At 43.6% G+C, this 14339-nt stretch overlaps 3 protein-coding genes across 10 annotated transcripts in view; 2 read left to right on the forward strand and 1 right to left on the reverse strand.

The window, feature by feature from the left end:
* nudt13 (nudix (nucleoside diphosphate linked moiety X)-type motif 13) overlaps window positions 1-14339 on the forward strand; it is a 73109-nt gene that overhangs the window by 28052 nt on the left and 30718 nt on the right. The window lies entirely within an intron of this gene.
* LOC111585454 (interferon-induced protein with tetratricopeptide repeats 5-like) lies at window positions 1026-10116 on the reverse strand. 4 transcript variants are annotated; one of them, XM_023294949.3, is made up of 10 exons: window positions 9836-10116; window positions 8885-9064; window positions 6245-6434; window positions 5869-6063; window positions 4916-5134; window positions 4546-4687; window positions 4198-4321; window positions 3542-3731; window positions 2946-2993; window positions 1026-1749 (listed from the first exon to the last, which is right to left on the reverse strand). In XM_023294949.3, the coding sequence occupies exons 1-10, from the start codon at window positions 9964-9966 to the stop codon at window positions 1552-1554; spliced, it is 1617 nt and encodes a 538-aa protein (XP_023150717.2). In that variant the 5' UTR covers window positions 9967-10116; the 3' UTR covers window positions 1026-1551. The 4 variants fall into 4 exon arrangements, with proteins under 4 accessions (XP_023150717.2, XP_035797250.2, XP_035797251.1 ...); XM_035941357.2 differs by lacking the exons at window positions 8885-9064; window positions 9836-10116 and adding an exon at window positions 6790-7353; XM_035941358.2 differs by lacking the exons at window positions 8885-9064; window positions 9836-10116 and adding an exon at window positions 6790-7323 and having other exon boundaries at window positions 3542-3683.
* LOC111585453 (microfibril-associated glycoprotein 4-like) lies at window positions 11136-14288 on the forward strand. Its single transcript, XM_055004542.1, has 4 exons — window positions 11136-11177; window positions 11300-11387; window positions 13013-13180; window positions 13276-14288. The coding sequence occupies exons 1-4, from the start codon at window positions 11136-11138 to the stop codon at window positions 13437-13439; spliced, it is 462 nt and encodes a 153-aa protein (XP_054860517.1). The 3' UTR covers window positions 13440-14288.

Raw genomic sequence — 14339 nt, forward strand, 5'->3', positions numbered from 1 at the left:
AACACATCAAGACACACAAAAATATAATTGACAACCAGACCTAAAACACAACAGGAAGTCGGCCATTTTGAATTATGTGTCATATTTTGGACGATTCTGGACCAATTTTTGCACATTTTCAAAAGCTGTAAACTCAAACAGGCTAACCTCTGACAGAGCTGATATTTATCCGAGATGTACAGCAGGCATGGGTGATCAAAAGTTATCAAAATGCTCCGCAAAAGTGTGAGGGCGTGGAAACGGTGGATGGCAGAACTTCCACAATTCACCATGAAACAGGAAGTGCTGTCAAACTGACCTGAACATGCTCCAATCTGCCTCAGAATTTACATGTATGATCAGAGTCCTGTCCTGATCACATCCACAGACTGTTATACATTCACAGTGCTAGCGCCACCTGGTGGACAAGCTTAGATGCGCTGACCAGTAAAGATGTGAGGGCCTGAATGGAACTTTCAGAAGTGATTGATCAGGTTTGAGATATCAGCCGATACTTGGATCCAAGTAGAGGTCTGGAGTTTAAACGGTTCTCCAAATGCAGCTATGACAATATCTTTTAAATATGGCCGTATTTGTCATGTTCAGATCTCAGTTTGTAGACGTAAACCTGGTTTAGAGACTTTATCACTGCTGTGTTTGATCTGCTGTCAATTATTCCAGGTTCTGAGAAATAACAGAACATTTCAGCTTTTTATCTTTAATACTTCCTGTAGTTCAATGAGGGGATTTTGACATGAAGCTGAAGTTTGTTTTCATTTTCACTGAGACTGTTTTGTTCTGTTGTTTGGTTCCGTGTTGTTTGTTCCGTGTTGTTTGGTTCCATGTTGTTTGTTCCGTGTTGTTTGTTTCTGTGTTGTTTGTTCCGTGTTGTTTGGCTCCGTGTTGTTTGTTCCATGTTGTTTGTTCCATTTATTTTGATTCCGTTTTGTGATCTGAGAGAGTTTTCCTTGTTTCTGTCCTCTTAGTTCTGCCTGCCTTCTGGAGGACGACTGACCTTCTGCAACCAAAAACACACTTGAAGACGGTTCTTTTCTTGGTTCTCTTTATTTCAGTAACACAGGACTCATTGGTTAAGTTCAGAAGGAAATATTTCCACAACGTCTTTTCAAATATCAACAATTTGATGTAACAAACATTTCAGAGACTGATGTGAAAACGTGATGCTCTCAGATGATTTATTTAGTAGCCGTCTGAACTCCGCTGAACAAAACTGTCTAACACAAGATAAAAATGAACAAAATGAGCGAAACTTTCTATGAAAACATTTGAAAGCTGTTTGAAGACCATTAAAATTGTCTAAAATGATTTCAAACACGTCTAGAATGAATTCAAAATGGACCAAAATGAGGCCAAACTTGACTAAAAGGTCAGTGAGCTGCTGGGCTTTCACCCAGAACCGTGGTCTTCCTCAGACTCAGGGTTCTCATCACACATTCTAACCTGAACCCTTTCTCCTAACAGTTGTGTTTATTTAAAGGATTTGCTCGTTTATATCAGAGGTTCTTGCTACGTTTCGTGTATGTTCTTGTTGTGTTGTTTTTTGGTTGTGACTCAGTACAGCTGCAGACGGAGTTCACACAGAACCGACAGGAACTCAGTGTTCTCGGGTTCTCTCTCCAGAGCGTCCTCGTAGAATCCCGCCGCCCGCTTGTAGTCGCCCTCGGCTCGGGCCACGTATCCCAGAATGCCGTAGGAGGCGCCGTCTGCCGGGTTGTTCCTGAGACGGCGCTCCGCCATCAGCTTCAGCTTCTGTAGAGGAACGTCTGGAGGTTAGAACCCGTTTACTGGGTCATAGCTTCAGTTCTCAGCTGGGTTCTTTAGGATCAGTGATTGTTCAAAAACAGAGAGGCGCCAACTAGAACCAAAAACTACTTTCCACTGTGACGCAACAAAAGAACCAGTTTTAGTTCCACATTGAAGCTTCCAAGAAGGGGATCTTTAAAGAACCATTTCTGCAAATAGTTCTTTAAAAAAAAAAAAAAAAAACAAAGGTGCCAGAAAGAACCATCAAAACCAGTTCTTTAAGGCACCATGACAAGTGCTTCAAAAAAACCTCAGCAAAAATAGGTTCTTTGAGGAACCTTAGAAGAAATAAGTTCCTTAAAGAACCATTTCTTCAAACAGTTTTTAAAAGAATCCCTCAAAGAACCATCAAAATTGGCTCATTTAGGCTTGAAGGATATTCAGTAAAAATAGGTTCTTTGAGGTACCTTTGAGGGTTCTTCAAAGAACTGTTTCAAGCAGTACCTAATTAAAGAACCTTAGAAAAGGTAAGTTCCTTAAAGAACCATTTCTTCAAACAGTTATTGAAATAACCGCTCAAAGAACCATCAAAATTGGCTTATTTGGGCTTCAAGGAAATTCAGCAAAAATAGGTTATTTAATAGTTAATTAAAGAACCTTAATAAAAAAAATAGGTTCCTTAAAGAGTTCTATCATTAAATGATTCATTAAAGGAACCATCCAAAATCAGCTCCTTTATAAACCATATATTAAACTCCAAAGAACTTTGTCAAAAATAAAGTTGTTTTAAAGACCCATTTTCAGGAAAACCACCTGGTTCTGTAAAGAACCTCTTTTAAACGGTTCTTAAGGAAATAAATGGTTATATGAGTGTTTCAAATCAAATTATTCTGGGCAGCTTAAAATGAATGAATTTGTGGCTCCAGACTAAAGATCTAGAAATCCTGAAGGATCTGACAGCTGGAGAACATGACTACGCTGGACATCTAAGAACCTCCTCTGGGTTCTTTCCAGTAGAACACTTTCGGTATTTGGGGCTTGGATTTTCTGATGTTGTTGGCTGCCAAAGAACCAAAGAACTCCGATAAGCATCAAGGACCTTAAAGGAACCACATCCTGTCCCTAAATAACGAGGTTCTTCACTTGGTGATGGAGCTCTGAGGAAGCTTTTTTTTCTGGGAGCAGATTAAAGCAACACCAACCTTTGCACAGTGTTTCCCGTCTGATGTGTTGGTGCTGAACTCCAGAGCCTGTCAGACACAGCAGAGGGACAAACATGTAACATGCCAGTCTTCAGGCAGAGACTCAGACCTGAAAGACACTAAAACTGGTCCAAAATGACTTAAAGAAGGTCCAATATGACTTAAAGAAGGTCTAACATGACTTAAAGGAGGTTCAAAATGATGTACTGAAGGTCCAAAATGACTGAACAAAGGTCCAAAATGACTTAATGAAGTTCCAAAATGACTTCCAAAATTAGTAATTGTCCAAAATGACTTGATACCTGGCTCAAGAGACTGATAATTTGTCCAAGATGCCTCAAATCTTGATTTAAAATTTTGTAAAATGAGTTTAGATTGACCAAAATCCCTCAGACCTGTCCAAAGGGACTGAGGACTGTCCAAACTTTGCTAAAAACTGTCCAAACTGACTTTAAACCTGTCGAAAAATTCTTATAAAATGACTCAAAGTCATCCAAAAATAGTTCAGAATTAACAATAATTAGCCCAAAATGACTCAACATTTCCAGAATGATTGTCTGAACAACCTAAATGAGGAGTCCACCAGGGTCTGGTACCTTCTTGTAGAAGGAGATGGCGACGTCCTTCTGGATGCTGTGGTAGTGACAGAACTCAGCGTAGCAGCGACTCATAGACTGACGGATGCTGGGGGATTCCTCCTCCAGCTCCTGGAGAACATCATCAAACATCTCCTGGGCTCTGAAACACAACAGAAACAGAAGCTCCTCCAACAGATTGAAAGAAGTTCTGTATTTTTTGTGTTAGAACTTGTCCCGAATCAGTTAAAGCTGACTAAACTGAACTTGTCTAAAATCAGTTAAAGTGCTCCAACATGTCCAGACTGACCTATACCCGTCCACAACGCAATCTGTAAGAGATGAAAAACAGAATTTAGATGTTTTCCAAAATGACCTGAGCTCCTCCACTGGGTTGGAGCTGGTTATGACTGAAAACGTGTCCGAAGTGATCTGAACCTGAAACACAGGAAGTGACCGGATCAGTCAAACTCACCGTGAGGACGTCGGTACTTTTGAACACTTTCTCTGATTTAAACACAGTTTGGTGATTCTGAGGTTTGGTTCTTAGACTTTCTTTGATCTCTGGGAAACTGGCACAATTTAAATGAGTTCAGAACCAAACAGTCACTTAATGAACGTAGAAATGTGTGGAGTACTTTTACTGCAGTACCGGCTGGGAGTACGTGTTGTAGTACCTCTTCATGTCCGACTCCTCAGCGTACTGCAGAGCCAGGTCAGCCTTGGCACTCTTCAGCCCGTTCTTCAGCCGGATCGCCTCCTCCAGGTGATGAATACTGAGGCGCCTCCACTGCTGAACCTCTGAAGAACCACAACCAGAACCAGATAAACTGAGCCTCTGAAGAACCAGAACCGGAAGCTGATGAACAGAAACTCTGAGTTTCTCAAACAGTTCAGTCATCAGCTGTTTGTTCTGCTGTATCAGATGATACCATTTTACTCACTGAAGTACACGGTCTGTTTGGGCACCTAGACAGCAGTAGTACTATAATGTAGTACAGTGTAGTAGTACTACAGTACAGTACCTTTTTCAGGTTTAGGCTTGTTGGACAGAAGGTTCTTCTTCTTCCTCAGGTAACACAGACCCAGCTGGTGGTGGATGAAAGCTGACTGGCTTCTGCCCTTCAGTGCTCTGTGCAGCAGATCAATGGACTGATCGAGCTGATCCTGGAACACAAAGACATTTAAAGGAGATCTAACACATTTACCACTCCATCTCCTACCACCCCACCTACATCACATCCCACCCAGATACAGCATGATCACCCTGACCCAGCCGGACCAGATAAATCCAGTGGGACCAGATTCATCCAGCAGAACCAGATTCATCCAGCAGAACCAGACTGTAATTCCACCCTTGTTCTTTGTAAAGTACAGGTACTGTCTAAAAAGTACCTGCATTCGTAAGTATTTGGCTACGTAGCGGATGACTTGGTCATCGTCGGGTCCGACCAGCGCTCGCTCCACCAGAGCTTCTGCCTCGTGGTATTTGTGTTGCTGCACCAGCTTCAGAGCCAGCAGGGCCAGCAGGACGCCGTCATCAGGGCTGAACTTTAGGGCTCGGCGGAGCTGCTTGGTGGCCAGGGACTCTTCGGGAGGTGTTCCAAGAACGGCCTGCAGATCAGATCAGTTATATTGATCACATCCTCATCAATAAACCAAGAAATGAGGGAGCTGCTCTGTTCAAGCAAACAGGGAAACAAAACCAGTTTTAGTTTTTAGTTTTGATGTTTAAAACAAATAAAAATGGATCCAAAAAAAACATGAAACAGTTTTTGTTTTTCAGTTTTGAACCAAGAAAGAAAAACATTTTTTTTCATTTGCTGTTCAAAATTATCCATCCATCCATCCATTATCTATACACCGCTTAATCCTCACTAGGGTCATGGGGGGGGCTGGAGTCTATCCCAGCTGACTCAGGTGAAGGCAGGGGACACCCTAGACAGGTCACCAGTCTGTCACAGGGCTACATACAGAGACAAACAATCACTCTCACATTCACACCTACGGGCAATTTAGAATGATCAATTAACCTCAGCATATTTTTGGACTGTGGGAGGAAGCCGGAGTACCCGGAGAGAACCCACGCATGCACAGGGAGAACATGCAAACTCCATGCAGAAAGATCCCGGGAAAGCTGGGACGTGAACCAGGGATCTTCTCGCTGCAAGGCGAAAGTGCTAACCACTACACCACTGTGCAGTCCTCTTGTTTAAAATTAAGAAAACTAAAAATGTAAACTTCTTGTTTGTGTTTTTTGGGTTCTAAAACAGAAGAATGAGAACAGGCCAGTTTTATCATGTTCTGTTTAGAACAGACAGACAGAGGGCGTGGCAGGAGAACCGGACCGGGTGTGGTTCCGTGCGGTACAGAGCGATGGCCAGACCCGTGTTCCACTCCCAGTGGTCGGGCTGCAGCAGCAGGGCGCCACGGAAACACTCGATGGCTGCAGGGTACAAGGACTTGGAGAACTTGAGTAACGTCCAGCCCTTCTCCCCCAACACCTCCGGGAGGAGCTCAGAGGAACCGGAGGGATGCTTCACCTGCACACACACACACACACACACACACACACACACACACACACACACACACACACACACACACACACACACACACGCGCACACACACACCTGGTGACATCATCCACCTTTATGGATACACCAGCTGTTTCCAGAAAGATTCATTCACACTGTGTGTGTGTCTGTGTGTGTGTGTGTATACCAGTATGTGTTGGACTCTGCTACAGTAGCTCTCCGCCTGTTTCTGGTCTCCATGGTGATAGTGTATCCAGGCCATGTCTCCGTACGTCACGATGAGTCGTCGCTCGCTGTCATCGCCGTAACACTCCCTGGTCCTGTCCTCTGATTGGCTGAGGAGAGCCAGCGCCTCCTGTGGTCGCCCCTGGAGATACCTGAGGACAGCGTTGTGTCAGTTTGTCTGTTTGTGCTGCTTTGTGGTGTTTTGTGTTACATGTTGTGTTGTTGTGTGTTGTTTTTTGTGTTGTTTAGTGATGTTTTGTTGTTTTTTGTGTTATGTGTTGCTTTCTGTTTTGTGATGTTTTGTTGTTTTTTGTGTTGTTTTGTGTTGCTTTGTGTTGCTTTTTGTGTTGCTGTGTGTTGTTTTTTGTGTTGTCTCGTGTTGCTTTTTGTGTTGTTATGTGTTGCTTTCTGTGTTTTGTGATGTTTTGTTGTTTTTTGTGTTGCTTTTTGTGTTGTTTTGTGTTGTTGTGTGTTGTATTTTGTGTTTTGATGGACTGCTTGAAGCACCTGGGGATGATGCACTGGGAGAGTGAGCTGGTTGCTAGCTGGTTGGCACAGGCTTTCAGGACACGGCCTGTTATACCGTCAGGTCTTGCAGCCTTCTTGGTATTCATGCATTTAAACATCAGCCTCACGTCATGCTCCGTCACGGTGCATCTCTTCCTCTCGGCCGGGCAGGATGCACACCTCTCTGCTGGGAGCCTCGAAGCATAAAAGATGTTGAGTTGGTCGGCCAGAGAGATGTCAGCACTCACTATGGGCATCAGTGTTGCTTTATAGTCTGTCACAGTTCTTAGTCCCTGCCATAGTCCCCTGGTGTTCCTCTGCTGCAGCTGTGACTCCAGCTTCTCCCTGTACCTCTGTTTGGCCTCCCTCATGGCTCTGCGGCCCGGTAAGGTCCTATGTCTCCGGTGGCGAATCCTGTGTTGTAGGCGGCGGTGCAGGACTTCAGAGCGTCACGGATGCCTTTATTCATCCACGGCTTCTGGTTGGGAAACTCCTCGATGGTTCTATTGGGGATAGTGTCCTCCACTAGTTTCCCAATAAATCCCACAACCGTCTCCGTAAACACGCTGATGTCATCACCAGAGCTGGAACAGTTCCCAGTTGGCTGTCTCCAAGGCGTCCTGCAGGGCGGCCTCTGATTGGTCAGACCAACCCATCACTTCTCTGTCCGCCGGGGTTGTTCGCTTCAGCCGCTGCTTGTACCTGGGCAGAAGGAGGACAGAGGCGTGGTCTGACCTGCCCAGTGGTGGTTGAGTCTTTGCTGCATAGCCGTCTCTGAAGGGAGAATACCAGCAGTCCAAAGTTCGGTCTCCTCTAGTGGGGAAGGTGATGTGCTGGTGAAGTTCTGGCATCACCTTCATCAGGTTGGCACTGTTAAAATCCCCGGCCATGATGAGGGCAGCTTCCCTGTGGTTAGCCTGGTAGCTGGAGATAGCCTCATGTAGCTCGGCTAATGCAGCGTCCATGTCCGCCTGAGGGTGAATGTAGACGGCACTGAGAATGACGGAGGTAGAAAGGCCAACATTTGAATAATAATAATAATAATAATAATACATTTTATTTAGCAGCGCCTTTCAAAACACCCAAGGTCACTTTACAGAGGATAAAACACAATAAAATAAATAAAACAAAACAGCAGACAAAAGTAACACAACAGTTAAAAGAAACAATGAAATTACAATGAGTATGCGGATTTAAACAGATGAGTTTTGAGTCTTGACTTAAACTGGGGTAAAGAAACAATGTTACGGATGTCTGGTGGGAGAGAATTCCAGAGTTGGGGAGCAGAGCAGCTGAAAGCTCTGCTCCCCATGGTGCTGAGGAGGGCAGAAGGTAAAGAGAGGTGAAGGGAGGAGGAGGACCTGAGGGAACGAGACGGAGTGGCAATGATGATGATGACATTTGATGGTTAAAAGTTCCAGGTTTGGTGAGCAGGACTTTGAGAGATAAGCAACATCTCTGCACCAGTTGTGGTTGGTCATGAGACAGACCCTCCCACCCCTAGACTTTTCCGACTCAGCCGTTCTGTCCATACGGTGAACCGTGAAGAACTCCGCTGGTGGAACGGCGTGGTCCGGGACGGTGGGGGCCAGCCATGTCTCTGTGAGGCAGATGATGTTGCAGTCTCTGGTGTCCCTCTGGTACCGTATCCTGCCTCTGAGCTCGTCCAGCTTGTTGTCCAGGGACTGGACGTTCGCGAGCAGGATACCAGGTAGCGGTGGTCGGTGTGCTCGCAGCCTCAGCCTGTTCCTAATGCCGGCTCATTTCCCCCGGGGCCTGTTATGCTGCCAGTTGTTTGAGAGCCCCCGCAGGATCTCGCTAGGCCAGGACGCATCGACAGTAAAAATCAGAGACTATGGTGATAAACCAATATTCACCAGTGTGTCTCTGTCATATCTGATATGACCAGGACACGACATGGTGAATGTCGTGCAAAAAGTTAAATAAAGTTTAGCGGTGCTGGAGCAGATACGTGGCGATGTTGTTTTTTGTGTTTAGTGTTGTTTTGTGTGGTTCTTTTGTCTGTTTTTTGTGGGTTTCTTGTGTTGCTTTGTGTGTTTTTTGTGTGTTGTTGTCTGCTGTTGTGTGTCTTTACCTGACATAAGCCAGCAGGCGGCAGTAGTGAGCGGTGGCTCCTCTCTGGCCCAGCTGCAGGTGGATGTCGTGCTGCAGCTGCCTGTTGAGGTCGTCCAGCTGCAGGTCCTCCTCCTTCAGACTCCAAGTGAAGCAACTCTGCAGCTGCTGCAGCCTGCAGCGCAGCTCCTCAGCTACATCGCTGCGTCAGAGAGCACGGTGGAAATCATTAACGTGTTCCTTATTGATCATCTGGAGCCAGTCGATCATCTGGATTTGACTGGCTGCAGCACGGAACAAGAACTTAACAGAACCAGAACCTTTAGCAGAAAGAACTGGAACTTTGGAGGTTCTTCACGCTCTGAAGACCTGCGAGTCGTCTCTGACAAGTTTCAGTTCATTTCAGGGATGTTTTAAAGAGTTCTGGGAGGGTTATAAACACCACAAAGCACCAGAAAACACCACAAAAACCCACAAAACAACACAAAAACAACACAAAACAACACATAACAATGCAAAAAAACACAAAACAACACAAAACACCAGAAAATATCACTAAACAACACACAAAAAACACAAAACACTATAAAACAACACAAAAAACAACGCAAAAACACCACAAAACAACAGAAAATACCACAGAAAACACCATAAAATGACACAAAAAACAACACAAAAACAACACAAACAGACACAAAGCAACACAAAACAACACAACAGAAACCACCAGAAAACAGGTCCTAATCGTTGTAAAATAAATACAGACTGAATCTACTGCTGGTCAGAATATTACAGACATTAATCTGAGAACCTGAACCTCTGGATCCTGTTGTTGTTGAACATGAAGCTGGTTCTTGTTCTGACATGTCAGTCACCTGCTCTGTAGAAACACACCTGGATGAAACAAAGTTCCTCCTGTTTCTGTGCAGACGGATCTGATCTGAACTCCGCTTTCTGAAGGAAACAGACTCACCTCATGGTGGTCTTCAGGTGGAACTGAACAGATGTGAAGCAGCAGGACCTGAACGTTCTGTTCAGAGCAGGATGAAGAAACGAAACTGATGACAGTGATGCCTTCACTGACGCCTCGGACAGCACCAGCATGACTCATCCCTCAGGAGAGATGGTGGAAACCAGAAACCTGCATTAAATCTAAGGTTGTGTTCACAGCAAACCTCCATTTACGACCACAGCAGCCCTGAACACAACATCTACTCTGAAACACGCTGAAGGACCGGAGAGACTTCTGGAAACTCCTCAACTTCATCTTCTGGAAGGTTTCTAGGCTTTTTTTGGACTCATCTTGCTTAGTTTTCAAGTCAGTAAATGCAGATCATTCATCAAATCATGACTGAAAACTAACACCCTCTAGTCACACAATGAGACCAGGAGGACACACAACCTACCTGAGCTTAAACTTCATAGCAGCAGTGAGTAGAGAGACTCCACCAACAACATCTGGATCATCTGGAAACAGCTGCTCTGAACATTTCACTGTAAAGTACAAAAACAGACAGTTAACACAAAAACACACAAAGTTACCACAAAAACACACAAAGATACCACAAAAGCACACACAGAGTAACCACAAAACACACAAAGTTACCACAAAAACACACAGTTACCACAAAAGCATGCAGTTATAACAAAAACACAAAAAGATACCACAAAAACACACAAAGTTTATTCTTTTTATTCTAATGTATCATTAGTGTTAGCATGAGCTCCACAGTTATCTGTCCTGACACTGTTGTAGAGAAAACACTTCTGTTTTACACTAAATAGCAGCAGAAAGTAGCTATCGGTCCCTCTGTGGTCCAGTGTGATGGAGGGTAGACCTCAGTAACGTTACTCTAAACTTTTCTCAGTAGAATGAACAGAAGCTGTTAAAAACGGTCTGAAGCAAAGACCAGAGATATGAACTCAGAACTGAACTGAGAGATTAACATTCATCAGTAACAGAGTTCTGTGGAGGACCTCCATTCTGCAGTGCCATGCAGTAGCCTCTGGTATGTTCTAGTTGGGGTTCATCCTACAGCAGATAATGACCCAGAACATCAATCCAAGGTCTGCCAGAACTACTTTAGGAACAAAGAACCAGATGGTTGCAAACATGGAGTGGCAGCACAGTCTTAAAACCCATGGAGCTGGTTTGGATGAACTGGACAGAAGAGTGAAAGCAAAGAACCTACAAGAACGACACATTTATGGGAACTTCTGCTACGGAGCTGGAAGAACTTTATGACGAATATTTGATTTCTATTGAGGAAAGAATGAGTGAGTTCAGCTGTTACATCTGCCAGAGGAGTCAAAAGGTTAGAAGACATTTTGGTTTCAAAACTGATTTTTTAAGCTTTATTTGTTTATTTGTTCTATGCTTTCATTTCAGAGAACAATGAGACATTAGCATGCAGAACTTAAAATAAAAAAATTCCAGAGGAGGCTGGATGGCTCGGTGAACTTCTACAGGCCTCAGACCCACTACCAGACGGGCTTCGGTTCCGCTGCTGGAGAGCATTGGCTGGGTGAGAGTCCAGACAGAACCCTGTCAGCCCCAAGCAGGGTTCCTCACTGGGGATCATTTTCCTCTATGAAAACTTTCACAGTCTGAAGGTCCAGCTTTGCATGGCTTCAGTAGATATCCTGATGTTTCTCTAGATTTATTGATGTCGATATGAACAGCACAGATGTTAAACTCTGAACTAATGTTGTCTCCTCATCCTCTAGATCAGGGGTCACTAACTGGCGGACCGGACTTGTAATCAGTAAACTGTAACGGGATTTTAAATTTGACTGGTCGCTTCTGTTTTACCGGCACAGCTTTCCCAGTGTTTACGGCATTAGTTAGCAGCTCAGGAAACACACAGACCAATTACGTACGAGTTCAGCCATCCCACGTGACGCTACTCAGCCAATGAAGTCTCTGCATTGTAGCTGCTAAACATCACAGTTCTGCGTTCAGAAAACAGTTGAGAGGTGAGGGACAGACAAAAAAGGACAATGAATAAAGCGACACTGAGAGGGAAATAGCCCTGCACATGCTGACCATGTTTGGCTCAACATACAGCTGGAGGCACCTTTCTCAACTATGAACATAATCAAAACTGAATATGGTTCCAGACTGACCAATGAGCTCCAAATGTGTTTGAGAACGACCCTGACACCATTCAGACCACAATTCAAAATACACAATTCAAAAAATACTGGCAGGGCAAACTGCAGCTCAGTTCTCCCATTAAGCAGCAGGGGATATAAGGGGAGTAACAAGACAGGAAAAAAATGTAAAAGTGTTCAATTGTTTACATTTTTTGAGATTTAGGTATTGTTAAAGATGTATATAAGCTGGTTCAGGTTGTTTAGTCATTACTTTTTCAAGTTCTGTGCTTAATTTTAAGATGTATGGCTATATCAAAAGTTATTTGTTAATGTTGTCAAAATGTTTTTGAACCGTACTGAATTTATTTGATTTGATGGTCAGTTATTGATTACATGCACACGCTAATAAAACTTCTAGGTTACATCATCATATAACGCACTAATTGAAGTTAGACTTTATGATGTTCCGGACCTTTGCTTTAATACATTTTCTCTGACTGGCCCTCCTTGAATTTTAGTTGAATACCCCTGCTCTAGATGTTTTTCTATCTCCATGTTTCCAGACTTTTCCTCTCTACTCTGCTCATCAGCTGTAGAAAGATGTTCCACCATGCTGAATGTGTCTCCAGCAACTTGCTCCTCTGTTCACTGTTTGTGAGCCATGCTGCATTTATTTTACGGCTCCAGTAGCTTTGGTTTTCCTGTTTCCTGAATGTTTCCCTGTTGGTCACAGCTGAGTCAGTCCTGGAGAATCAGAACCAGGAAGTAGAAAATGTTTCATTTTTGTCATTTTGGTGAAATATAACTGTAGTTATTTGACATCTGGTTATTTTTCCTGACAGAACTGCACATCAGACATGATTTGCTCCTTCAGAATCCTGAAAGTTTATTGGTTCTTTCTCTTTATACCGTTTCTGACAGTCAAACAGTGTAATTTCTCTGATTTTTTACATTTAATAAAAGATAAAACATCTTTTAAACCCATCGGCAGGTTTGTGAAGTGACTTCCTGGATGTGCAGCCATGAAGGTCTGAAGATGTTTCTGTGTTTTCAGGCCTTGAGAATCTCTTCCAGCTCACTTTGAGGAAGAGGTACGAGCTGTTGATGGACATGGAGGACTTCAGTGGGAACAAGGTGTTCGCTCAGTACTCCTCGTTCTCCATCGAGTCAGAATCCAACGGATACAGGCTTCATGTGTCTGGATTCATCAACGGAGGGGCAGGTGGGTCAGACTGTCTTTACTGGTTCTGAACCAGCAACATTCCTCAACTTCAGTCGAAGGTAACTGGACAAATACTGAACACCTTCTCTCTGCAGGAGACGCCCTGATTATTCACAATGGACAGAAGTTCTCCACCTTGGACAAAGACCAGGACTCCTATGAAGGGAACTGTGCCAGACTACACCTGGGGGCGTTCTGGTATAATAACTGTTATTTCATATTTTCACATCAACAGATCAAAATGGGGAGCTATTTTTAAGTTAATGTTCATGTTAGCTTGTGGAATGAAAGAAGCTAAAGTTAGCTTCTGTCACATATCAAATCCATAGACTCTGTATATGTTTATATACAGTCTATGATTAAATCTATTTATTTAATAGCACCTTTTAAAATGAGTCCAGCTGATCAAAGTGCTTCATGTACATTTAATAAGACAGACAACAGCTAGCTGCCTACATGTTAGCCAGCTAGCTAGCTAAGACAGGATAATGTTTTAGTTAATGAAATACTGCACCACGTGAAGCTAAAGTGATAAATTGTGTGTTGTCCTCACAGTGAATCTTCCTGGTTTTACTGCTGATTATTATTCATTTCAACAACTTTTAAAGTTTGACTTTAGCAGCTCTGGACGGCTTCTGTTTAGCAGTTAGCTCTTGTAAAAACGCATCCGCCATTTAGAAATCTGAAATGTCGTTTAGAATCTAATTTTAAATGTTGACATTTTTGTCTTTAACAAGTACACAGTGTATAATTAAATATTATGGAGTTCGGGGTAAAACTCCCCAAAACGCACATTTGTTTAAAGGAGGAGGACAAATATTGACGTTTGGTCACAGGAAGCTTCAAAACGCTGACTTGACACTCATGAAGCTTTTATTTTGGCTTCCACTCAGCGGAAGTTGCTGTGTTTTTATGTAACTTGAAACGGTTTCGGTGATTTTATGAAACTACAGAAACTAACGGATGTTTTAACGGACCGTGTGTCTCTGCGGAGCCTCGGTTCGACCTGTTTCAAAGGACCTACTTTATCTTCGGCTGCATTTTGAAGAGAAACGGCGGATTCATCAACTCCGGGAAGGTTTTTGTCCGGCCGCTGATAGGCGGAAGTTCCGGTCAAAGGTCACAGAACCGGAACATCAACACGGCAGCAAACAAAGGC

The sequence above is a fragment of the Amphiprion ocellaris genome, chromosome 18 (assembly GCF_022539595.1).
Source record: "Amphiprion ocellaris isolate individual 3 ecotype Okinawa chromosome 18, ASM2253959v1, whole genome shotgun sequence".
NCBI lineage: Eukaryota > Metazoa > Chordata > Actinopteri > Pomacentridae > Amphiprion > Amphiprion ocellaris.